We start from the raw sequence: 27249 nt of genomic DNA, 5'->3' as shown, positions 1-27249 counted from the left end.
CATTTCTGTGAGAGATGAGTTTCCTCCTAGTCATCAGAACGCCCATTTACAATGCTTAGAATCTCCTCACCTACATAACTTTTAAACCTTTAATCCCCATGTCTCACTCCCTCCCCTTGTTACCTGGCTATCATGTATACAATGCTTTAAAGAAGCTTCTCAGCTTCTGGTGTTAAAGCAGAAAAGGGAATGCTTTTTTTTTTTTTTTTTTTTTTTGGAGAAAAAGGGATGTAATTGATCCGATCCTAAACAGATAATACATATAGAAAAGCATTATATAAATTAGGTGACAAAGTTTAATTAAAAAAAATCCAAACACCTCTGGAAGACGCCATCAATTCGCTAACATCATTTATGCTACACAATACAAAGAATTTTAAGTCTTGTTTTGCAAGTCCCTTGTGGTCATTCACCAATGCCTTTGTTCATCAAAAGACTGTCACAAGCTGAAACATCACCAAAAGCATATATGCTTTACAATTTTCTAAAAGCCTATTCCACTCAAAACTAAAAGACTTATATTCACTATTCATTAATGTACTAAATTCTTTTAAAAGACATGTGTAATTAACCCAATTGATAGCAGACAAGAAAATTTCACTGGTACCACCATATTTAGGCTTCCGCAAAGATCAAACGTGGTATATACATCTGCAGAAAGCAGAACCACTCTAATTTAAGGGTCAGAAAGAGGAGAGCTGGCTTTTCAGAATGCAGATTTTCTTTTGCATTGAATCTTGTGGCCTCAAACGTGCCCCAAGAGTATTAAAGTTCTCCCTAGGAGTTGCAAAAGAAAGGCGTTTGGGAAGACTGGTCCATTAGTTACTCAGCTTCAAGGCTAAACATATAAATGTACTTAGATACTGTGTTGATAAAATTACCTCATCTAATGTTCCATATAAAAAATTACAAAATAATCAAGACAAAATGAACTTACTTCTAACGATGCCTCCTAAGCATATGTAAAAAATGAAACGGCCATTTTTCACAGTTTACATCTTAAGTAATACAAGTAGTTTAGGCTACCTTATAACCTAAGCTTGAAAAACTTGATTTTTTTTTTTTTTAAAGAAGAAATGTGTAATGACACTACCATCACATTACCATAATTGCAAACAGATCCCATTCTGAATCTTCTTCCTACTGGTAAAGATATGAAACCAAAACATTTACAAGACCTGTTTCTTTTCTCTGCTCCTTCTGCAAAGTGAAACGTAGCACCATGTAGGTCTTGTAAGTGATGTGACTTCTCTTCAGTCTCCTCCTCATAATTTTTCCAAATTCTTATTATGTTCAAATTTTCCTGTGCTTCACCTACCAGGTTTGCATTTCTACCTTAGCCATTCATGGTTTTCTTCTAATAACGGACATATCCAACTCTCAGACAGTTCCTTGTGCCATATATGGCAGTGAACAGTAATTCAGACTTAAAAGTGGTATTCCATACTAACAGTGTATAAATTACAGATAAAAACCTGAAAATTGCAAAGTGCAATTTTTTTTTTTTTTAGCAAGGAAAGTAAAATTCTTTGGTAAGCATAGACACAATGCATGGAATCTGTTTCTTTGCATTGAAATCCTGTCGAGTGGAGCAGGATTCATATTCTGCCACTCTGCGATTTACACGAGTTAAAATCTGCATGAGTTCAAGTTTCCTGGCATGTTCCTTCAGCATTCTACACAGAGATTGAATAAACCAGGAGCCTTCAGCTGCGTTCCTCCAGGAGTAATAGCCTGTGGAAGACAAAGAGATCAAGCTGATCAGGCATAGCAGCCTCTGACACAGGACAGGATAGCAGTTACAGAATGACACAACATACCCAACAGCAGAGAAGGTCTTAAAGTAAACAAATATAACCCCTAATCAACAAAGTCGAGATTTAATAGTCCCTTCAAATTTCAACCCAAAAGATTTTTTTAACCATCTATTTTTCTCTAATGGGAGAAAATTTTAAGTAGGTAAAAAAAAATGAAGAGACAGGAGAACTATTGCATGGGAACTGCTGAATCACGGTCTGAACCTCTGTTTGATCACCTGAGGTGAGCAGTGAGTCAGCCACGGGAGCACAGGTGAAGGGGTGGAGCCCAGCTCCACCTCTCCTAGACCCATTTAAGAGCTGACTACCAGTGCAGAAGGATGTCTTCTGGACATCCCTCCTTTGGAGTTTTCCAGTGAGCCCAGGACAAGGGTAAGCCCTCTATTTTATTTTTCTTTTGGTGTAATAACCTGCGTAGCCAAACTCCCTTGTATATTTCTTAATTATAATATCTGTATATTCATTGATTATACAATTATCTTCTGCTCTTACACATTAATTTTTTATTATTTCATTACAGAATACACATTGCAGGAGCAGTGACAGCACAATGAGAGCCAAGAGGCAAAACAGATTTCACTGTCACTATCTTCAAGTCCAAAAGCATGAACTGAAGACTAGACCTTACTTCTAAAAACTGATAATGTAATGGGCATGTTAAGGGTCCTGTCACCACTAATTCACTTAGGCTGAATGAAATAGAGCTGACAGCCAAATAATACTTAGATGTTTATCACCATTTCTGTATGTATAAATATATACACACGTATAGATGTTCAATTGCTCTATTCTTTCAGAATTAATTTCTTTTCCTGTTGCAAATTATTTGCACAACTCAGATTAAATCAACCTGCAGCAGATTAACATTTCAAAAAGACCTATAATGATCTTTTTTTCTGGGAATTGAGAGTACCAAGTGCTTCAAAGAAAATCAGAAACTTCAGAGTAATCAGCCACTGAACGGAGAACACTGCAAACTGCCAGTATCAGTACAAGCAGAAACACAGATACAATTTCAGCAACAAAGATTTTCTTTGCAAGTTTCTCACCTGGAGCAGTAGAATATGCATACAGGAAGTCTGCTTCTACAGGTATTTTTTGACACACTGTTTCATCTGGTCCACTATCTGCTTCAATACCAGAATCTAATTCTGTCCCTCTACAGGCCTATTTGTTGGAAAGAAAAATGGACAATAAAAAAAATGAGAAAAAGGCAATGACCGTAATGATAAGAATATTGTAATATTTTCAGCTTTGAAGATGATTAGACCAGTAAGACTCATAAGAAAAAATAACTAGCATTTATTTATATTAACTACTGTTTGGTTAGAATGGATATTCATATGAAAGTAGATTCAGAAGCTCACTGAAATATTGGCTAGCATTTAGAAAAATGTTGCATCACCTTAATTCAAATTAAGGTGATTTCAGCTCTTACAAATACTACGAGGGCAGTCTACTTCATCATAAGACCTGAAGGGAATCTTATTCTAGAAGTAAATCCCTATAAAGCAATTTTAGGAATAACTACTTTGCACTTGTAACTTGTGGGAAGCAATTTGTTTTTGAAGTATTTTTATGATTTGATGATCACTGTTCAGTTGTAGCTCACCTGAATGAAAAAGAGTTTGGGTTTCCCTGCGAGACTTCTGCACTTGTCGCCTCTGAAAAGGCTCGTTAGTACCTTCAGTTCAAGAGGGCCATCTGTACCATAGAAAAGTCCTTCATCGCCATGGCTTAGCAACACACAAACAAAACTGCTTCGTTTGCTGTGATCTTCTTCAGAAACTTGAAAGAAAAGAGAATTATTGCACTCCCCAAGAAGCTTTGAATGTTGTGTATTTCTTACGTGACAGAACTCATTAGGAACAACTGTTTCCAGATCTAGAAACCTTAAACACTTTTCACATCCAATAAAAGGAGCCAGTGTGCTTTACTTCATAAGGTCCGACGTAGAAAACCCTAAACTTAAGGCCAATCCTATCCATTGTAGAACGTGGCCACATGGAAAAAATGGCTATGAACATGGTGAATCAACAAAGTGAGTTGGGAGTAATGATTCAGCACACTATCTCAGATTCCAAATGATGCACCTCACTTATATGGTAATGGTCAATAGGAACTTCTGAGTTTTGGGAAAGGACAGGGAAGTCTTGTTTCTCTTTACATTTCAACACTGGATTACATGCCAACTGCAGTATGAAAATTGTTAGTGCTAGATGGACCTAGCTACTCACATCACACCTTTCCCTTTGCTCTTGCCTTCTAAAAGCAAAGTCTAGCAAGAATTTTCAGGCTTCTGAGTTTTGTACTTACAGACCTTTAAGCAAGACATAAAGCTTTTCATCTTGTGGTATGTAAAGATACAGAAAACGTGTTCTACTATGTTTTTTGTTGCCTGAAACTGTGGGAATTGTTCTTGATGATTAAATGATTCTTTTAAGTGTACGAAAAGATACAAACAAGGTTTAAAAGAAGGGATCCAAAAGGAATTTTGAGTGGGAGTTTCAAGAAAATGCAAGAGTTAGTAGATAGAAAACCAGAGTCCCAAAAGCTGAAATCTTTTGTTTTACAGCTTGCTGAAATACTGGATTTCTATTCTGAAAATACTGAACTACTTTTATTTTTGTCAAGCAACGCATGCTCAGGCACTTCTATAATCTATGGACAAGCACTACTTCTATAAGAGTCAAGAAAAGCTAGTTTTGGGAATCTCTTGTTAGGCCGCAGTTTACACCGTCTATTTGGATGCCTTATGTATAACACAGGAAAGACAGAAGCCTGGCATCAGAGAGTGTCACCTACCACTTTCAACTACTGTCAACAGATAAGCTGCAAGTTAACTATGCCTAAGAGTCTTCTCTGGTGCCATTAAGTGCCATTAACTGGCACTAAATAGCCAAATCTACACTAGCAAGCATATGCATTTAAAAAACAGGATTGCTGCAGACTAATTTACTGTTTTCCCTGGAACACTTTCACTGCTGAACTGTTACCAGAAACAGTCTGAGAGCGTGCCACAGTACCTTCCAACAGATTACTAGAGTTGACTATTTCAGGGCAACAGAACACTTCAAGGCACCATTTAATTTACTAGTCCAGATGTATTAAATGCAAATAAGATCAACACAAACAGTAGTATCAATTGTAAGAGAACTGTTTTGCATCACAAGTCAAACAAAACATGAGTTACTTCTCTAAAGGAGTAATTCAGTCCACATACAGAACTATAATAGTTCTGATCCCCTGATAAGAACACCTCTTGGACCACACTGCCCAGAACCCTTCTACCCAATTAAGCAGGTTTCTTTTCAGCTCACAGTTTCAGTGATCCAAATGTCAGAAAATAAATCATCCTGCATTTAAATTTCAGCCCGTTTTTCCAGCCCTTTAGAAGATGAGAAAGGAATCTGAGACAACACAGAGTCATGGCACAGAAGACGGAGAGGCAGCAAAGATGAATTAACATAGGAACTATGATATGTATGTTCTCTTTAACAATAAGGAGGTGTGAAATACTCTGTAAAAGAACCATAGAAGAAGAGATTTAAGTAGTAGAAGTGATTTTGGAAACAGTAGACTTAACACACATTCTGGTCATACTTGAACTCACCATTTTTCAATAGCTTAAAAATATCTCTGCTTGAAAGATCATTGTTAAGCTTGACTTTATATCCCAGCTTCATAAAAACTTCTCTGACACTTGCAGCATCTGCATCCGTGCCTGAACGAGATGACAGTCCTAGCATAAAAGACAGGTATTATTTTGTTATGATAGAAATGGCATACTCTGATTGAGCCAAATTATTTTCTTTCTTATATCTGCATCAGTCTAGAATATTATTCCATTACTCCAGATCCACTCTAAGAAAAAAACATCGTGCTATTATACATGCACACTCCATCCCCCCCGTACCTATTTCATATATTTATCTATTACTTATACCTACCTATATTGAGAAAGTTATCTTATTTATGTTACACAAGTCATGACTAAAAGGCATGGCAGGTTTGCACGCTGCCAATCAGCTTTTCCTCACACTACTCCCTCCGTGCATATTTAGAAAAATACACTGAAATGAATCCAATCCACTCAAACCGCTTAATTTTAGAATGCAATCAAAACTGGACTGTGTATTTAATTCTGAAGAATAATACATCAAATTTATCTGAAATACAGAAAAAAGTAATAATTGAAGGCAGTACCAGTGTCTCGGTGGAAGTTCTTATTGTTTATTATAACACAGACTCCCATCTCTGGATAATCCATTCTGTAACTGTCATCAGGTAGAATTCCAGAGTCCACAGACTTGCTAGCAGGCAAGTTCATTCTGTACACAAATCAGACAAGCTTCAAGCATTAATTTCTGTTCTCTCTTCTCTGATTTCTTAGTATCTAAATAAGTAAATGGCTATTTAAGAAAATGAGTGAAAGTGATAAGATTTGCTATTTGATTCATGGAAGTGATGCCTGTAAAAATCAGTACAGATCTGACGTAAGACTGATGAAAATCGCATTTGCCCAGAGGTTGAAGTAACCCATGAAACTGCGTTGTATGGTTATGCTCCCAAATAATATGATTGATTCAAGTTCCATTAAATCTACACATACACAAATAAACAAACATAAATAGAAGTAATTTGTATTTGTTGTAATCTTCTATGCAATTTATAGCAAGCTTAAAATTGAAAGCATCAAGGACAAACTCTCTAAACGATAATGTTTTTGCACAGAATAACAACACATTTTAAACATTACCTTAAGGAAACCAACGATCAAACAAATAACAAATCAATTGTGGATTTGTTTGGTTTAGTTTGTTTGTTTACTATTGTCTTTTGATAGCTATGTACCTGGAGGCAAGATTCACTCTAAGACTCTAAACCAAACCTGGATATGAATTTCACCCAAAAGCTGTAATACCACTACATTTTCACAGGTAAATACTCAAAAGCTAGAAAATGACATAGCTGTAGTTCTGCCTCAATGTGCACACTAACTACACCACCTCCTGTGACTCTGAAGCTGCTTCCAACATTACACAGTCAACATATGCTCAAGTCTGCCTCATTTAAACATGTGGGCAAGTGTTTACAAGATTGAGGCCTGCTATCACATTGTATTTTACAAATAAAAAGTTTGTAATGCTGCTAAATTGACTCTTAAAGCACTAGAATGAATGACTTCAGAAGGAAATTATCTTCCCAGAGAAGGTGTAATCTGATCACAGCACTACACCAATGTAACAAACAATGTCACCAGGAAAAATAGGACTGCCCATCTTCCTTCCCACTGCTATAAATTCCCCTTGCACCAGTCCTTCTGCACACATAGGTCTACAGAAGGCCAGTTTAAGAGTTCCAGCAAGATCTAGAAGGTTCAAGGAAAGGTGTGAACATTTAGCCTGGGTTAAGACAAAGAAATTTCTTTTCAAGAACAGTTAATGACTTGGTAACCGCTAACCCATATCTAACTGCACCTTAAGTATCCTGCTTTTTAGTTCCTTGTTCATACATATAGCCTCTTTTGTCAGAAATGGTATACTTTCAAACCCAGCACAACAACTTTAATATATATATTTTTTAATGATTAACATAATTTACCATATTTGAAAGCTTAATTTTTTTAATAGCATCTCTTCGACAGCTCTTGTCTTCAGTTACAGCACAAGATTCCTCACCACTTACATTGAGAACTTAAGCCCAAAGTATCTCACTTACCCTTTGGAACCAGGGAAAGATTTTGCATCTGATAGATCTTCCCCTGAGCGTGGTCCATCTTTTATGTCAGTCATTATGACTCTTGATTACCAGCTTGAAAACACAAGCAAACAGAAACATATGACAATTTTCATGCAGCGTAATACCTTCAAGATTGCTTATTTTTTTCCACAGAATCATAAAGGTTAGAAAAGACCACTAAGATAATCTAGTCCAACCATTAATTCATCGTTTTGTTAGTTTTTCTTAAACTTCTGCACAGAGAGTTGTTTGGTTTGTTTTTGTTTTTTTTAAGACTATGGAGAAAACAAGAAAGTTCAAAGGGAATATTCACACAGAACGACTTCAGCCTAAGGATATTAGTAATAGTAGGCAACAATACGCATTTCTCAGTAATCTCTACATGTCTTGTAAAGAAGAACAGTAAATATTTTTCTGAATTATTGCATTCCAAAACAACTTTGGAAGAAAAAGCGTAGATCTCATGAAAAGCAAAATAAAGACAAAGAAATTTAAAGTAATCTCCAAAACGTTAAAAATATTCCTAAATGCTTTACTGACATTTTAACACTATGAATATTGTGTCATATTTAAATCATTGTATCTCACTATGATGGAGAAATTCAAATTTAATTCTCATCAGTGTCAGTGAAACCAACTGCAATTTAAATTATGTAAAAAAATGCAACAACACAACTTTAAATAGTTGATGGAATGAGCTCTGCACTGTGGACTGCTACTCAATTCAGTGCATAGGGAAAAAAGTGTTGAATGATATCAAGGCAGAAATCAATTTAAAGGCAATGATCCTTCCTTGCAGTTCATGGTTTGATTTGGAAGGAACCTTAAAGCCCCCCTGGCCCCAATCCCTGCCATGGGCTGGGTGCCCCCCACCAGCTCAGGCTGCCCAGGGCCCATTCAACCTTGGCACCTCCAGGGATGGGGCACCCACAGGTCTGGGCAGCAGTGCCAGTGCCTCATCACCCTCTGAATGAAAACAAAAAAAAAAACCCCAGCAACTTCTTTCCATTGTCTAATGTAAATCTCCCCTTCTAGTTTAATGCCATCACCCAAGTTATCTTTAACTTGGGATTCAGAGAAGGACTAAATTAAATCACTGCACATGACAAAGTAATAATGACTCAGAAGTGGATAAATGCTTAGACCTCAAGAAAAAGACAAGGCATGGGAAGGCAAGAAGTTTAACAAAACTTGCTGAGCAGGCAGACCTATGGTGAACTGGGATCTATAAGTAACCAGGCTAACTAGAAATACTATTCAGTCTCTGTTGAAGTTAGGGCAAAGGTTCATAATGTGAGGCTCACAATTAAATTTGCCATCTTGTACTATCATTTTATTGTCTGCTATCTTCTTAGTTATATTTGTGGTGTATTATTTGGAATATCCTTGGGACCACATATTTTCTGTGGCAGCAATTACCAACACATGAGAAGCACTATTCTGGGTATGTATGAACTTCTCTTTCCTTGTTTCTTAAGAGACATTTACTTACAATTTTAGTATCTCCAAAAGATTTCCAAGGTTATTCTGGATACTGTTTCTCTGTATCTTGAAGCACTGATGTAATTAAGAAATATGGTTCATAAGACGATCCCAGACTTGAGAACTATATCATAATATGTAGGAGATCTCCTGAAAACCAAATTACAGAAGCATCAAAAAAGCTGTTATTTTAGAAATAAAACTCATAAAATGTATTATCAGTTTATATGTTAGAAATGTACTTTAAATATCATGAGGCAGGAACTCGGTTGATAATGCTGAAATTACCTGCCTAGCACCACGATCTGGATTCACTCTGCCTAACTACAAAGTTTTAATTTCTTAGAAGTTCCCTACATGAAAAAAGACATAGGCTTCCAAAGGGTAACACAAGTACAGAACTCTCTGCTTTTCAATTGCAGTGAACTGTAGAGTTTGTGACTGCTGGGAACTGGCAAGAACAGCTGTCATTGAGAAGAATGCCCGATGTCCCCCTGCTCCAGCCCCGGTATTTCTGCAGTTCTCTGGCCCTGTGAAGCTCTGCATGACAGCATTTAAGGGCTGGGCCCAGGCAGAGTAAATTAGCAAACATATGACCAGCTGAGATGTAGTCACACCTCATCCATAGCATGAGCCAACCTGGGCTACTAAGGACCACTTTCAGAAAGACTCAGCCAAAGTATGGGGACAGCTTTTGACTCCCTGGCCTACAGAGTGAATTTGAGATTGTTACAGAGGGCAAGTGGATTATCAGGCCGCTCCAAACAAACCCCTGCATCCCATTAGGGACTGGTTTCAATAAGCAGCAACAAGAATAACCCTGGCAAATGGCTGCAGACTTCAACAGGCAACTTTAAGACTTAACATGGTCTGCAACAACTGAATGCTTTGCTACCACAGATATCAACATTTGTCACAAACGGTACGAATAAAAAACGATATTCAACAACTAAGTGACCTTTAATTAAGGCATCTCCTTGACTTTTTTGTAGCCCTAATTAACAATTGCTGTTGTTGATCCGACGTCAAATTGGATTATAATGAATTACAGTTATTTGCTCCACAACACAATTTGTAGTACCATACTACAAAAGTATGTCTTACTATAGCACATGCAAGCTTAACTTCTAACCGACAGTTTCAATTGTTTAATCAAGCATTAAAGTCTACTGCATTCAGCGGCAGCTCGAGTGGAGCTTGTCAAAGTGTCTTTAAAGAAGCTGGAGACAGTATGCAGAAAAGCCTGGTATTCTACATTAGCCATTTAAAATACGTACACTTCATCTGCAGAATCTGTAACTCACCTTTAACATTTGTGAGTTTCTGAATGCCTCAATGCACCAAGTCACTTGTACTTCTCTAAAAAGCAAGAGACATCCACAAAGAGAGACCTGTTTCCTTGCTAGGCACGCAAATGCATGCTTTCTGCTCTAAAGCACCAGTCAGGGTGATAGCAATGCTCCCTGCAGGACGATGCTGATTCAAATGGATGAGGAATTGCCTCATCCTAACCGAGGTAATGCAATGATGTCATATTCTGTCAAGCAGAATTCACATTTCCCTGTGGAGAATGATCTCATGCTAAAAGGGACAGGGAAAGAAATCAGGACAATGCTCCAAAAAATAATAGAGAACTTATTCTGCTCCTTGATACTCCTATTCTGAAAGCTTGCATAAGAAGAGCTTTCAATCACAAGGAAACGTAAAAAAAAAAAAAATCAAGCAGCAAGAACAAGCAACAGCCTTTTTTAAAATCTTGCAGAGTATGTTCTGCAGATCTCAGGAAGCCTATTTTTATGACCTGTTTTACAATATCTTTGTTTCAAGCCATACAAACTAAGCAAACAAACCGTGAGACGAAGATACAGGGCATAAGGGTAACCCTACAGCGATCTCGAGCTGTACGATGTGGCAAGAAAGGTGCTTGAAAGAAGCACAGTGCTCAGCAAGATATGAGAAACAACCAGTGTCTTCTGGACAGCAATGAAGCCAAAAGCACATTTTGCTCTAAATGCAGTTGTTTCTGTGCTTTTGTTTTGATAGGGAGATGATAAAGTTTCTGTATGTAGTTTGTTACAGCCTGGATTAACTTACTGTCCTCAGATCTTCGTATATATCACTGCTGCCACAAAAGCAGCTCCAAATTTGCCCAGAGAGGCGGTGGATGCCCATCCCCGGAGACAGCCGAGGTCAGGCTGGGGGCTGTGAGCACCCCATGGAGCTGCAGATGTCCCTGATCAGCGCAGGGAGTGGCTCTCTTCTCTCCAAGGCACTATTTGCTTGAACGCTGAACAACGCAAGCCATCCAGCAACGAGAACAACAGCCAAGCTTCCGAGGGAGGAAGGGCAGCCGCTGTCTGACCCGCCTCCAGCTGCCAGCTGCGCCCGCAGCCGGGCAGCCAGCTCAGCCCGTGCCCGCCAGCCGCTACAAAGCGCCCCGTGTCGCAACCAAAGCGCGCGTCCGAAACAGAAACCGCAACGTACAACGCATCCTACGGGCGACAAAGGGGCACGCTTCTCCACCGCGCGCGATTGCAAACACACAGCTGCGCGACTGCTAAAGACTGAAAGCGGGTATTTTATCCCCGCATACACACGCGGCAACGCTCCCGCAGCCGCGCTCCCCGCGGCCGCCATGGCGGAACGCGCGTTTGGAACAAAGCGCAGCCCGCCCCGCCCCGCCCCCGCCCGCCTCAACCCGCACCGCCGCCGCGGGGCCGCGCTGCGCGGCTCCCACCGCACCCTCCGGTCAGCCGGCTCCGCTCCGCCGCGCCTCCTCACCTCCTCCGGCGCTGCCCGCTCCGCCGCGCCGCCGCCGAGGGGCCGGAGGGCCGGCAGCAGGCAGCCCCGCCCCGCGACCCCGGCCCCGCCTCCCAACGGCCGCCGTTCGAACGCCGGCGGCGGCAGCGCGCGGGACGCCGAGAGGCGGCCGGGCCGCGTCCCCGTGCTTCAGAGCGGTAGCGCTGCGGTGATGCTCGGCGTGAGCGAGTAGCGGGCAGCCGTGCGGCGGAACCCGAGGTGGGGCTGAGCGGCCGGCTCGGCGCGCTGCCTGCGGGCGAAGTCTGGGCTCTGCGCTGTAAGTACGCGCCGGCCGTGTCCGAACCCGCGCCGCGAGGCCTCGCGTTCTGCTTCGCTTCCGTCTGCTGCAAGGAATTGCGCTTCTGACTGCCAGAACGGACGCCCATAAAATTAAAGCCTTAAGGCAGCTGCAAGGAGCCTCGCCAAAGAGAGGCTGCCGTGATTTCAGGGCGCTAAATAAATACAGAAGTACCGAGGTGGGTCAGAGCAGGACTGTCACTTAACGTGGGTTCATCTTTCAAGGTTACGTGATAAAAACTGGGAAAGTGTACAGCTGATCCCCAGGTGGAGGCTGAGCTCATCCCTAGGAGCGTCTCAGTGCCCACCTCCTGCGATAGCACTTGCAATCTGTGCAACAGTTCCAACTCCATCATCACCTTCCAGGTCACCTTCCTAGTTTCTTATTCATACCCTCAGTGGCCAGAGTCAGCATAAGCTTAGGGTTAGAAAGGAAGTTTCCAGCCTCTCAAAATAGGTCCTCATCCTACTTGTTGAGGTTCCGTCACCAGGTCTGATATCCTGCCTTTTGTGCAAAAATCCCAGAATCTTATCTGTAGAAGATGCTAGTCCTCATATTAGGAACTCAGTGTAGCTGAGAGGTGCAGTTGGCAACTTGGCAGAAGGAAGGAATGCCATCCAAAGGGACCTTGACAAACTTGGAAGGTGGGCCTACATAAACCTAATGAGGTTCAACAAAGCCAGAAGCAAGGTTTTGCACTTGGGTTGGGATAATCCCAGCTATGTATATACACTGGGAGAAGAACCTCTTGAGAGTAGTCCTGCTGAGAAGACCTAAGGGTACCGATAGATGAAAAACTTAACATGAGCCAGCAGTGTGTGCTTGAAGTCCAGAAGCACAACAGCATCCTAGGCTCCATCAGAAGAGGAGTGGCCAGCAGGGAGAGGGAAGAGATAGGACCTCAGGAGGGCAGAATGCAGAGGGACAATATGGAGTACTACATCCAGGTCTGTGGCCCCCAGCACAGGAAAGATGTGGAACTTTTGGACAGGATCCAGAGGAGGCCCACAAGGATGCTGAGTGGAATGGAGCAGTTCATCCATGAAGAGGGGCTGAAGAAACTGGGCTTGTTCAATCTGAAGGAGAGAAGGCTATGGGGAGACCTTGTTCCAGCTTTCAAGGGACATTATAAACAGGAGGAAAATGAACTTCTTACAAGGGCACATGGTGATAGAACAAGGGTTTCAAACTAGAGGAGAGAAGATTTAGATTAGATACTGGGGGAAGTTTTTCCCAGAGAGGGTGGTGAGACCTTGGCACAGGCTGCCCAGAGAGGCTGTGGTTGCCCCATCCCTGGAGGTGTTCAAGGCCAGGTTGGATGGGGCTCAGAGCAGCCTGGTCTAGCACTCAGTCTAGCAGTTAGCAGCCCTGTCTGTGGCACAGGGTTTAGGACTAGATGATCCTTGAGGTCCCTTTTAATTCAAGCCATTTTATGATTCTATGTGATGTTCCTTGTTACTGCTGAGGAAAGATGAGCTGCATTCATTAGTGTGCCACAGGTCAGCTCAGCATCAAGACTGTTCTCCACACACATTAAGAAGTTTATCACTATGGAGAAAGCTATCTAGTAGATTCCTCCAAGGCTGGATGAACTTCTTGGTGTTGAGTGATATGCGCTCCACCACAGAGCTACATGGCTTGAGTCATGCAGGCCAGGAAGCCAATGTAAACAAAAGGCATTATTTTAAGCAGTGGCTGATTTGCATGTCTGAACTTCATTTCCCAGCAGGTGTGGAGGGTGTTTTGTCCATACGCATAATAGATTTTGAGTTTTAGTTAACAAGAACAGTGGTTACACGTGACAAAATTATGCATATCCTTCCTCTGTAGGAAGGAAAAGGTTGCCATGTCTGAAATGGCAAGTTCACTTGTTTAAAAACAACACCACAAGGCTAAGGTATAAACAGTTAAGAACTCTAGTGTTCTCATCAATTAAAGAAATAGTCTTTCATCAAAGGGGGGAAGTGAAATAGCACATCTGTTAAGTCATCTCCCACCAGATATATTTTATCAGCATCTTCTTGCTATCATTCTGCTGAATCAAAACCACCACACACTGCTAAGAAGATTTCTTTCTTGCAAGTGAATTAAAAATAATCCTTCCTTCTACTTCTTGGACAGAAGTAAAAGGACCAAAAGAAAGCAGGAATTTCCTGATAAGCCCAGAAGTCTGGCTGGTCTGTAGGTATAAGTGTACATGCTAGGAAAAACGTGACAGGTTAGACTGCTGAGAAGCTAAGAATTGTTTGGACTGAAGTAACAGCAATAGATCTCAGAGCCATCAACCTCTGCCCGGGTTCAGATTACACCCCGGCAGCTGTTTCTGGTAGGGAGCATACTAATCTAAACAGGAAGCTGAAAAGGAGCACAAAATTAAGGGGATTGAGCTTTTTCCCTCTTCACCTAATGGGAAGGTTCTGATCCAGGGGGAATGTCTGCTGTGCTTGGGCACCCACTTCATTTACAGCAGGGCTATCAGCAAAGTGAAATCAAGGATTTACTTCTCAGAAATGCTGACTGCTGTTAGGATTTCTCTTTTTGTTTCTAAAGAAGAAACTAATAGCCTTAAAAGGAAAGGAGTAGAGGAAATTAGTATGACAGCAGACTGGTAGCATCTGTAGACATGTTTGACCTCATACATGAAATTAGTACTCTTATTTAGAGTGGACTAAGCTATCAAAACACAGGTAACCAGGAAACTTTACTCTGGAAAACTTGGAAGGGGGATTCAGAAGACCTAACATTTGGGCTTTGAGGCCCACAAGGATATTTAGATGTGTAAACTCACCTGGGGGATGCATCTTGTTAAAGGTTTGAATTGAATGCTTCCAAGTATACCTAGTTTCATTTTTTATCTTCTATTGCAGCTGGCATGTAGTTATGAGTGGTTGAGCCAGGAAAAACAGAAAATATACTTCCAAGTTTTTTTGTAGGTTTTCTTTTTCTATTTTACTACTTCCTCTTCCTGCTTGTAAAGTAGCAACAGATGTAGTTGCTTTAAACCCAAAAAAGGTAGCAGTTAGAGTTCAGTAATAAAGAAGGAATCACTTACCCCCTTTCTGAAGAACCAGGGCTCACCAAGCACTCCAAAGGAAATGACCTCCAAGTAGGGATGCTTCCCTTGTGGCTGCCAGCCCTTAAATGAAGTTAGGGAGGGGTGGAGCCAGGGTCTGCTGCCTGCCAGTCACACAAGTGAATTGCTTCCACCTGTGCTCCCAGGGCTGGCTACACCCCCTCGCCAGCTGCTCAGTCACTGGTTCAGGCCATGACCTAACAGTCCCCATACACTGTTGTTTCACATTTTCCTAGCAGTGCTCTTATTCATTTGCAGGAGTGCTGAGGGGCATTGGATTTTCCCAGAAAAATAGCTAATAAAATTTAAAAATAATTATACATGTGTTATGTTAATGTACTTATTCTGCTTTACTACCTTACTTAGTAGCATTTGGATTACTTATATGACTGTGAGTTTAAAGGTTGCGTGATAGCGAGCATTACGGCATCACGTGCTGTTTCTTCACAACAGACAGGATTGCTATTTTAAATCTGCAAGACAGGATATAGAGTGTAAGATTGTACAGCAGATGAAAATAGCGATAGCAAGGGTTGGCATCAAGTAATGGAGCACTTATTTTGGATTTCAATTTTTTTTTACTTTGAGAATAAAGAAGCTTAGAGCTAGAGTTACTCAAATCTCATTATCAAGAACCCAAGTGATGTTTTTTCCCACAAAAATCAATTTTATAATTTATTTCTCCAAGTGGGAAGCAGAAGTAATAGTTTTTTTTCACTCCTTACTAGTGTTGTTTTTAGCTGCTTTAAACCACTCTGTATACTTTTTCAGGAGGAATGTATTAACACCATTCCATAAGCAAAAGTGAAACTTGTTAGGCCTTCCCTTACTACATCTATTGTGTTAATCTTTGACGATATTATTAGGAAAATAAATCATTTTCCAAAACTGTGTGAAAGTATTTAATGTTGAAAGGAGAATCATAGGCAAGTTTAGGTGTTGATTTGGAGTATTGTCTATTCCTAGTCATTACATAAAGTATGCTCAACAAGAGAAAGAATCAAAAGCAATGATGAGTATCAAAAAAGTTAGAAGTGAATCACAAAAATTGATAGTGATCTATTTGTAATTGCTTTAGGAGAAATGAAGAGAAAATGGGAAGAAAGAGTGAAGAAAGTTGAAGAACTAGCGTCTTACTATGAAAGAAACCCTATTCCTACAGTTTATAAACCAAGACTGTCCAAACCTTTTCAGCCATCCCGTGTTTGGAAACTATTTTGTCGGCAGGCTGAAGCTTTCAGATTTGTGAAAACCTGCAAGGAGGTAAATCGTTAGTGAATATCTCTGCTCTTTGGTGCTTTCAAGGTTGAACTTGACTGAAAAACTTGGTGAACAACGAAATCTTTATCACATTGCAATATCTCTTTTTTTTTTGCAGTCCTGATACATCATTATTTTAATTTTTCTGGAGATAGCTCTAAGTACTACTTGGAACATAAGAATTGATACCTGGAGTTAACCTCTAATAGGAAAAGTAGCTTTTGGTAACCTGGTAGTGATCATTTCTTCTTTCTGAAGAGAAGAAAGATTTCAGGTTTGGCAGAAGAATGGGAAAGAAGTGAGAGTTGCATAGGAAGAGAAGCAGAAATGAGGAAGAAAAAGGGAATGACAAGAGTCAGAGACAAAAAGACAAACAATACAACTCTCTACTACCATCAGGGTAACAAGATGAGATGCTGTGAAGTAATGATCCAAATAAATATATTACTCAAAATGCATCTTTTCCAGTTCTCTGCATTTAATACTTTTCAAATTGCTGCTTCTAAAGAAACATAATGCAATGTATCATCTTCCTCTGCTGCATTACGTGTTCAAGTAATCCTGATGGCTTGCTTTCCTGAGTGTACTTTCACTGTATCAGCTGTGGTGGTGTTTTGGTTTTGGTTTCAGATTTCCATTTTTGGATCTAAGTGACATAGGGTCTACAGCCATATGCCATATGCTGCCATCATGTCAGTGATGTCCTGTCAGGACACTGGCCTTCCTCCAATTACATGCACTTGCACTTCCTTGATCAGGAAAAAAGGACTTACAGAATTTATATTGATGCACAGCAAAGAAAAACTTTTTGTTTTCACTCATGTAAATAAAATGAGGATGACGTTAATTAAAAACAGATGCTACTTCTGTTGAAAAAGGATAAGTGATCTACTACTTAGAATTTCCTTGTATTTACTAACTTTTGACCAAAAAATGAATGTCAAATAGGAACTTCTGAAGCCTTCTGAATAAAAAAAAAATTAAAAAAAATTAAAAAATTAAAAAAATCTGTTTTTATTTTAAAAGGATGTTCATGTATTTGCCTTGGAAAAGAACACACAAAATGGACAGAGGTTTTACCTCGTGACTACATATAAGGAGCTTTGGCATTATTACACGTAAGTATTTGAAAGAAATGCTCTATACTTTACTGGTGAAGTGTCACAGAACTGTAATTGGAGGACTAAGGTTTGATCTTGGTCATAGGAATAATCTTAATAACGACAAATCTATCTATTCTGCAGTGATTTTCAATTTCCCTTTGAGTTGAAGTCAGCCATTATTTCCTGTGAATTAAGGATTCCACTCACCGAACTTAAAACAGTAGATTTGAATGTCAGCTTTCTTTAGGGATCATGTCAACAAATGACACAAACATATCTCAATGATTAGTCCTATTTCAACTGAAATTGGTATTAGTATAAATGTCCAATTACCAACTGTCTTGCTTTTGCATGATGTAGTTTCAGATACAGACAATTGGATCATGTGCTGAACATTTTTTTCTAATCTTTGTTTTACATTAAAATACCTGGTTTTAAAGCAAAAGACAACTAAGAGTCAATGTTTGTATAAATGTAGACTCGAGGGTTTTTCTTCTCAATTTAAAAACAAGATTTGATTTTTCTTAATATTTGATTTAGTTGAAAGAAAAGGTCTATGTAACCTCCCTTTTTTTTGTGCTTAAAACATGAATGAGAACTTTTTTTTCTGTAGTTTCCATCATTCCTTAAATTCTCAACACCATTTCTGCTGATAGCACATACTGGAAGACTTGGGGGGATGTGAGTGGGAAAGGAAATACTTTCCAAACTTAAACTCATTCTAGACCAGGTAAATATCAGTAAATTTTCTGAAGTTAGTTAATTTTTTTTTCAAAGCGTTAAAGAGCCATTACTGGTTTGAATATGAGTGGTTGACTGAAAAATAAAAGAACGTTTAGGACTTGTGGGATTCACGTTTGCAATTGATAAGTATCTATAATGTTTGTCATGAGAGGTTGTGATTTGTTTTTGTTTTTCCTTAGCAAAGGTTATAAAACAAGTCTTATGCATTGCTATGAAGTAATTCCTGAAAAAGATGCTTGCAAGCTTTATTTTGATTTGGAGTTCTACAAAGCAGCAAATCCTGGTGCCGATGGCAAGGATATGGTTGCAAAGCTAATTGAGGTAAACTGGAACACAGTCATGCTGTAGACTAATGCGAGTTTGGTTTTGGTTTAATACCAAAGTATTTAGCACTTCATCTTGATTGTTCTGTAGTAAAATGAAGAATTACAGAGCTAGCGGGTACTTTTAATGAAGTGAAAAGTACATTTTAATTACAGCCTAGGTTGCCTGCTTCATGCTAGAGCATGATGGTTTCGGAACGCTTGTACTCACTATAGGTTTACTGTTATGAATTTGCTTGCAGATTGTTTTATGTACTCTGGCACTTCAAAGCTGTAAAAGTGAACGAGTGTTTTAGTTATTCTTGAGAATAGCATCAATAAAAGTTCCATTTGAATATTCTTCAGATCACTCCCTATGCTATCAGGTGCAGTCACATGAAAGCTCAGACGAAATCCTCACAATTTTAGGCACCTTCGTTGTAGTTGATTTAGGTAATGATATAGAGACAATCAGGTGACTGCACTCATCAGTTTTGATACCTAAAGTTAAATATGTTTGCTAACTGGCAATTCCATTAAATAGTGCAAATTTCTGTTCTATTGCAAATTAGATTGGAAAATGAGACCCAGTGCAACTGCAAAATGAGAAATAAAGCAGGCTCTTAGAAGTATGTCTTACATTCCATCATAACACAACATCTCTTTGTCAGTGGCTGTTTATTTGTAAGACTTCCGATGCTTCTGTGTCTCTAGCTAGAATGGAAAGAAAGGTGATTGAGACCATTCCTTTGTAAATAACCTTTAAATGACATAGAATCTGGAAGGTTGTACTCCATTCTAGATAAGTTCTGAAACATAGAGATTTGTAGGGTTAGGACGAGATCTGGGGATTTACTGGGGGGACATGAGATGCTATAAAGTTAAGCTTCCAGACCTGTCGATTCTGAATCCAAGTCCTAAAAATGTTTAGATTGTAGTGGGTGTGCATAGCTGTTGGTGTGAACTGTTTTGGGGGCGGCAGGGGGGGGAATGAGGATAGAGGCACTACATTAGATTTTGACCTGAAAAACTGCTTAACTTATTGCTGCTAGTGATTTTCTCAATTAAAAAGGTATAATATGCACCGAACATAGAGTTCTATTTTTGTATATTCTGAGTTAATTAATTGTAGCCACAAAACGAGAGAAAAAGACAGGCAAAAAAACCCGAGTCTACATTTGTGTTAGATTTCACAGACTCCACTTTCAAAATACTAGAGAAAATAGCCAAACTGATGTCCATGTAATTTTCAGCTTGTCAGCCAGAAGTTAAAAGAACTGTATGATGTTAACTGCTCAGCCAGAGATGTCTTGAATTTAGATTCCAGCACTGATGAAAAATTTAGTCGGCACTTAATATTCCTACCCTGCAAGACTGTATTTAAGGATAACATTCATGTTGGTAAGTGTGTTCTTTTCCCTTATGTGCTAGAAATAAATGGTAAGGTTTTGAGTCTTTACAGTGCCATCTGACATTCAAATATTTATTTTTCTTAATTTGTATGTGGAAACAAATATCATCTCAGAAAAAAGGACTATTGCTATTTAAGTGTCATTATTCCTCAACTCATCTTTTACTTGCTTTTTCTATGATTATTTTTGTAAAAACATAACTTTTTTTGTGTTTCTGTTTTACTTATAAAACTACTGGCAGGACTGTTATTTGGCTTGAAAATTATTCTACAATAATCAGTTAATTTTCAGATTAATGTAAGTCTTTAATATACAATTAAAGTTAAGGCTGTAAATATAACTGGTTTGGGATCTGCACAGCATCAGAAAGCCAAGACAAAGATGGCTTCAAGCCACTGGTGCATATAAACATGGTTCAGAGAAAGTGAAAGCAATTTTAATTGATGGAAGTTGGGATTTCCTGGGATAGAGCAACTCCAACACAAAAAAAAATTGCCAGGTCAGGATTGTCTCAGAACAATTCTTTTAATTCTTAGGAGCACTAGAATCCATGTCAGTAAAACTTTGAGGAGTAGCTCACTTGGCAAAGTAAACAGACTGTTGAATTTACTAGCAACTTGCTTAGGATATTGGCTGCCATTCCCAAATGTGACAGAGAACGGTTACTTCTTCCATGATGCCATAGCAACAGCAACAAACACAAAGAAGCTGAATAGGATCATTGCAATGTTTATTTCAGAAGTATGGTCTTTAATTCCTGTGCCACTAGAAAATTCTTATGTAACACATGGATGATAAGTAATTTGGTATGGCAGAAATTTTAGCCTGTGATCCTGATAACTAAATTGTGTTAGTCAGTTCTTTCAGTAGAAGCTTAAACTATTTATTCTAGCTCATTAGCTAAGAGTTTTGTCTCTCGACTGTTAAGTGAATTTGACATTTACTCTCAGTCTAAAATATATAGAGAATTATATATGTTCTTATTAAAAAGGCCTTTGCCTTTTCAACAAATGTTGGAGTCGCAGTATGAATGCATTTTATAATTGCAGTCTGTCAGTTAAACTCACGCATGTTACCAGTAATATTACAATCCAGACTTTTCATTAATGCAATTTAGTAACCTACTGTATAAACCCATCTGAAAACTAACTTCGTACTTGATGCAAAATGCTCTGTGGTAGGAAATATCTAGAAATGCAGTTTCATAAAAATAACTTCACATAATCTACCTGAAAAAATATGTATTCTTCAATGTAACAGGAAGATTCTGGTCTAATATTTAACTTAAAAGAGCTAATATATATTTTAAGACACGTTCAAATGTTTTTAAATCTATCATAGTTTGTTGTTGAAAATGAATGACCTCATCTTCGATAATATCATATCTCAAGCATTTTGTCAGGAGTCATGCACAGAAGGATGTATTAAAAATGAGGCCTTGACTGCCAGCGTGTAATAACTGCAACAGTACAGATGTTGTGATGGGTAGGGGAAAACATTTGAAAGTTACAAAAGATATTTGTTTCATTTTTGCTCTTTTGTCCGAGACTGAATTTGGTTCAGAATCTTGGCTTGGAAAACTGCAGTGACAGCCTATGCATTTCTGTTTCATTATTTTTCTTTATTTCTAATGAGATGGTTGCCAAAGCAATTCATTTCTCTTTCTCTGCAGTAAAATTGCAAAGGGAAAGATAGCAGCCATATGATATATTTAACGCACACACAAAACTGCTTATTTTCTCATGTTTAAAAGAAAAAAAAAATTGGTATAAGTTCTTGCCAAGCATTGCTTCCTTATTCACTACCCACAACTTAGCAAAATCCAGGAGATGAAAAAAAACCCAAACAGCTGCACCCACTTCCATCTTGGCTGTTTTGAAAATGTTTGCACAAGAGCGATTAAGATTTTCTTGACTCATACAGTTGTGTTTTGTTTTGTTTATAAGGTAACTTTGTGAAAACCATTTTGCAGCCTGCCATAAAATTAATGGAGAGTAACGTCACTGCTCCCATTGCAGAAGGAGGAACAGGATATATTTTCCAGTGTTCTGCACCAACAGTTGAGTTAGATGGTTCTCTTACAAACTTCACTGAAGTCAAAGATGCCTCCAAAGGCTGGCCAGCCATTTCTGACCAAAGAAAGGAAACAGAAACATCATACCATAGAGAAAACTCTGAATTTTCTTTTCTAATAGTAAATAACAAAGAAGGAGACAAGCAACTTTTTGTGGACCTAGGTAAGTATAAGAAGTGCTTTTAAACCTACTTTAGGATGCAGCAACAGTTAAGCAATCAGACCTTTAATCTTTGATAACAGAATTGTTAAGATTGTTCTTGTTTTTTATTAATGTTCAGAATTTAAACCAAATACTATCCATGGTAAAACAACAATCATAAACATCGTAGTTCAAGGGAATCACAAATTATTGACCTTTGGAACTTTTTATATTTACTATATTTAATTTCTTTGTTCAACAGTTTGAAGAAATACTCGCTGTGCAGCTCTAATGGATTTTGTTCCAAAGGACTCACTGCTCCTATTTGATTGAATTGACATATTGTTATTGTTTCAGTTGAATTAGAAACTGCTTAATTATAGAGCAAGCATTAAGGGTGTGGTGTTTTGTTTTGTTATACACGTATGAATTGAGATGTCTTCCTCTGTTTGGAATGGCAGCTATTAGATTTTGATGACAGAATAATAGAAATTAGGGTTGGACACTTCATGCCCCACCTGTTCTTTGCCTATTCATGGCATTAAAATGTTAATAATCTTTAGGAGCACAACACCCATAGTCAAACTGAAGTTAGAAATTGCCACCCTCCTCCACCCTTATAATCTAGAATCTTTGCCCTTAGTGAAATGAAAATAGCTTTGCACACTTTTGTACTGCAGTGATTTATGTATAGGAAGAATTATCATTTTTTTTCTTAGACTTCACTAAAAAACCCCTCTGGATTTCAAATTCTTCTAATGGAATACACAGAATCATTTCTATTGCTAGTCTTTAGTACATCTTGAGTACATCTGATCTGTTGAAACATAGTCCCAAAGTTGGTATTTTGTTATGCTTCTCTATTACTGATTCAGGATCGCTTTATACATCTACTAACTAAATTTCCTTTGAGATATTAATTAGAGAATGGAAATTAAAGGAAAACAGGCCATTCACTGTGTCAATCCACCTTTTAAGGATTTGGTGTTAGTCCCCAAAATTAACTATCTTTAATATTTATGCTACCAACCTAACACAAAACTGCAAAGCTAAAACAGACTAGCTGGAGTACTGAGTTACAGCACAAGGCTGCAGTGATAGAAAGGCATATGACATTGTAGAGCTTTTAGTTCCTTTTGCTTCATGCAAATTAAATGCAATCCACAACTAAAGCCCCCACCTCTCTGATAAGGCTCGAGACAGATTAGGTGATGTTTACCTTTTTAATTGTGTTTGTTTTTGAGACTGGAATTACATTTTCTTGATACACACTTCATACATACTTCAGACAAGTCGTATTTGCTATGCAGAACACAGCAAGTTCTGCTAAGCATGATGTCATATCTGATTAAAATAACTGTAGCTTTATATTCTCAGTGGTATTTCACAAAATTATTGTGAAATCATGTTTTATGCTGAAGAGAAACCTTCAGCAGTGATAACGTCAGAACGATGCTGATGTGGAAATGGTGAATGTCTTATGTATGATATAAGAATTTGTGTGTTTGCATAATCTTTCTTCTGTGAGAAGTGAGCTGAAACCAGTTTTCATCCATTTCTTAAACCCTCAGTTGGGTCTCAGAAAAATTGTTTTATTTACAAATATAAAGTAAATCCTAGCAAGCACTGTTATGTTATGAAGTATTTGTTTTCCTGCAGGAGTTTACACAAGGAACAGAAATTTCCGGATGTATAAGTCATCAAAAGCAGGAAAAAACGTGATTCTGACAATAGCAGAGGATAATAAGTTTATCCCTAATTGTGAAGAGAACGTTTCTTTGGAGGAGGCATATTTTCTTTCCTCTTTGGTCTGCAACATTAGGTAATGGTTTAGTTCTAGTGGAATTTTAAATATTTTAACATACACATTTCAGCGATTTTTCTCCTATACCACTTACGAACAACTGCTATGAACAAGCAGGTAATCCGTGAATACTGTTACACTGCTGTTTTTCCTGGAATTCCCTGGCTTTGAAGAAAAAAAAAAATCTCAAGACTCAGTTTCCGTTCAGATGTCCAAAGTCTGCTAACAAATTAAAAGATTGTTGTACATGTTTACTTGCACACCAGATTTCCCCTTTGGTACAGACACTTCCTTAGATTGGTTGCTACATCATATAATAATCTAAATTTTTTGTTTCTAATCTAACCCCCAGGTATCTTTGGCCCTACAGTGACTTGTAGCTTAATTTTACTGATCCCAGTAAAAATACTGTTACAGAAAGAGGGTTAAAATGGTATCTCTCTGTATAATTTTATGAAAACAAGTTTTTTGTTGCTTCCATTTTCTTAAGTGTTCATTTTCCTGAACTGATGCCAATAGCCTGATAGCACAAACCATATATTGTATTTATATCACAGAAATCAGCTGAATATGTCATAAATATGGATGAGAATTTCTGCTGAATTGAATTTAGCCTTCTGTAATCAGCTGACTCAGAACTAACAAGATGGAAGGGCAGTTCAGTGCAGACAGAACGGAAAGAAAAATAAAGCTGAAACTTTTCAAAATGCTCAAGTATTACACCTAGAGCAAATACTTCTGTGAGCGTGGACCATTAGTCTCTAAATGGCTGGCTCCTGGGATTTCTGCCAGGCAAGTTTGGCTTTTTGAAGGAGTAAACCCTGCCCTCTGCTGAGCATCAGAGGCAAGCATCCAAAAGTGCTGCAGGGACAGTGAGAGGCAGCATAGGGGAGATGAAAGAATGGATGACCTTAGAAGGGGTCTCTGGAGGCCTTCTGGGCCAACCCCTCCACTCAGACAGGGTACCCAGAGCTGGTTGCCCTGGGCTGTTCTCTTATACTATGCTGTGTTATATCATAGTGTGCTATGCATTCTCTCTTTTGCTCAGATCCAAAGATGATACAAAAATTCTATCTAGCTTTCTAGAAGAGGAGATAAAGACGTCTGCTTCTTTAAACAGTAAAACCACCAGAAGCACTAGAGGTACTGCAAGCCTTTTCTGTTCTATAGGGAAGGGGCACAAACACAAATGTACATTTAAGTTAGATGTGTTATGACTTTCACACCTGATAGCTTGTATGAGAACTCTTCCTCAGCTAGATTTCTGCAGAAGGCAGAGTAGGGATGTACTGATCTGTACCAACTCCTGCACTCTTCAATGCCCGAATGCCACCTACCTTCCCTCTTCATCCCCAAGCAGTCATGTTCTGTCCCAGTTCTCCATCTCTTGCTGATGGTGGTTGGGAGAGGTCTCTACTTGCCATTCCATGTCAAGTACCAGTTTGCTGCTATTGCACATGTGGTTGCAGGTGCTGGATACTCAGAATAGCACAGTGAGAGCACGAGTTAAGAGAGGGCTCTTTTCTCTAACCCTTGTGCCCCAGAAAACCTCACTAAAAATCAGAAGAAAGCTCTATAGAAAATGATCACTGGATTAACCCTTGCTTTTATGTAAGGAAGGGGTGGGATTTGTGCCTATGATCTATATAGCATATAACAGTACATTACAACTATGTTGTAATTATAGAAGCATTCTGTATATGTGGCTTTTTTTTTTTTTTAAATAGAGTCCATGGAAGGCTATCAGGATTCACCGTATCCAGAGATTGATCGTTTTGTTCGTTCTTTGATTAATAAAGACGGGGTGCAAGGAGGTAACAATTGTGCCATTATTTCCAGATGAATATTCAGCAGCAGTGTTTTTAAACAAGTAATTTTCTTTTTCAGGGATAAGGCAATGGAATTATTTCTCAGGGGAAGAAATACTTGTTTATGATATTTCTGGTTATCGTTGGTGTGAAAATATTGGAAGAGCCCACAGAAGTAACAACATCATGTATGCTCTTTAACTATTCAATTTTCACTTCAAATCAGCTTTATTACACATTTTTCTGCTCAGCTGCAATTCTATAAAAATATTCAAATTCTCATCTGTTAAAATTTCTGCTCTCCTACTCTGTCAGGGTACAATTCTCCTCCTAAATTTACTTTGTGATGTAAGAGCCACATGTCGGTGTGAAACCAATATCAGTAATTTGGGGACAAACAAAACCTGTTCCTTTAGTTTCAGAGTTTCAACATTGTGTATATTTATTTCCTTTACATAATGTTAGTAAAACCAAAATTATTATTTCATTCATAGGATTCTGGTAGATCTAAAAAAGGAAGTCTGGTATCAGAAGTGCCACGATCCGGTCTGCAGGGAAAAAAACTTTAAATCACAAAGTATGTATTTTGTTTGCCAAGCAATTGTATTTAACACTAATTAAAATTAAGATTCCAAGGAAACCCCTTATCTTTGATTTTAGGTCTTCCGTTGCCACCTAGGATATGTTTGTCTTCTCTTTTCATAGAGGTATGTGTTTTGTCTTATCAACATGCTAAAAGCAAAGCCTTCTTAGAAGAAAACTATATAAAATACACTATTTTTAGCTTGCTGAAAACTAACACATTCCTATTAGTATTAAAACAGGCTTCCATGGGGTAGTATGACAATAAATTAACTCATTGGAAACTTGCTGGCCAGCTTTCTATAGCATTCATTATATGTAACAGTTGCAAGAGTTCAGTTAGCAATATGGAATAAAGAATGTTCTTTTTCTAAAAGGAGGAAGATCATACGGTAACAGAGAAACATGAGAACACAGAAGTAGTAACATCACATTCCAACCCTGCGGGTTTGTCAGACAGCCCAGCCTCTCAAGAAAAACACACATCTCAAGACACTCAGTGGGACAGTGCAAGTGACGATGCCTATTTGGTAGAAAGTGCTGAAGATGTGGAGTTAGCAGAAGCTGCAGATGATAGCCTGGGTTACGACACAGAAGAAATTCCTGATGAAGTTCTTTTGGAATTGTCATGGAAACAAGACACTTGTAACAAAGAGAACAGCTAACCATGGACTTGGCTAGCAAACAGACTAGTAGCAACAAAGCTTGCTTTAATACAGCGTGGGTATCGCATGCCTTCAGTGAAAGATACTGTGATGTAGTTCAAAAGCACTTTTCTAGAGCTTTTAGACAATAACACTAGTAACT

General features: G+C 38.6%; 2 protein-coding genes across 10 annotated transcripts; one reads left to right on the top strand and one right to left on the bottom strand.

Annotated features, from left to right (window-relative positions):
- Positions 1–273: 273 nt before the first annotated feature.
- CASP3 (caspase 3) lies at positions 274–15323 on the bottom strand. 5 transcript variants are annotated; one of them, XM_090138883.1, is made up of 9 exons: positions 11784–11827; positions 10346–10622; positions 9052–9191; positions 7539–7631; positions 6024–6148; positions 5431–5559; positions 3430–3605; positions 2867–2984; positions 274–1734 (listed from the first exon to the last, which is right to left on the bottom strand). In XM_090138883.1, exons 4-9 carry the CDS (start codon positions 7610–7612, stop codon positions 1508–1510), a joined length of 849 nt encoding a protein of 282 aa, XP_089995009.1. In that variant the 5' UTR covers positions 7613–7631; positions 9052–9191; positions 10346–10622; positions 11784–11827; the 3' UTR covers positions 274–1507. The 5 variants fall into 5 exon arrangements, with proteins under 5 accessions (XP_089995009.1, XP_031463504.1, XP_031463502.1 ...); XM_031607644.2 differs by lacking the exons at positions 10346–10622; positions 11784–11827 and adding an exon at positions 15191–15323; XM_031607642.2 differs by lacking the exon at positions 10346–10622 and having other exon boundaries at positions 11823–11910.
- PRIMPOL (primase and DNA directed polymerase) lies at positions 11914–27187 on the top strand. Of its 5 annotated transcripts, none has more exons than XM_031607638.2 (13): positions 11918–12117; positions 16290–16474; positions 17498–17589; positions 18498–18639; positions 19874–20021; positions 21979–22269; positions 23908–24070; positions 25101–25195; positions 25780–25866; positions 25940–26048; positions 26355–26437; positions 26521–26567; positions 26820–27187. In XM_031607638.2, the coding sequence occupies exons 2-13, from the start codon at positions 16295–16297 to the stop codon at positions 27105–27107; spliced, it is 1725 nt and encodes a 574-aa protein (XP_031463498.2). In that variant the 5' UTR covers positions 11918–12117; positions 16290–16294; the 3' UTR covers positions 27108–27187. The 5 variants fall into 5 exon arrangements, with proteins under 5 accessions (XP_089995005.1, XP_031463498.2, XP_089995007.1 ...); XM_090138878.1 differs by lacking the exon at positions 11918–12117 and adding an exon at positions 12136–12316; XM_090138879.1 differs by having other exon boundaries at positions 11914–12117; positions 26521–26953.
- The last annotated feature ends 62 nt before the right edge of the window (positions 27188–27249 follow it).

This window comes from Phasianus colchicus, chromosome 4 (assembly GCF_987193195.1).
Source record: "Phasianus colchicus chromosome 4, bPhaCol1.hap1.1, whole genome shotgun sequence".
Taxonomy (NCBI): Eukaryota; Metazoa; Chordata; class Aves; order Galliformes; family Phasianidae; genus Phasianus; species Phasianus colchicus.
Note: the sequence above shows the minus strand (reverse complement) of the source record. Positions and strands in the feature narration are given on the sequence as shown.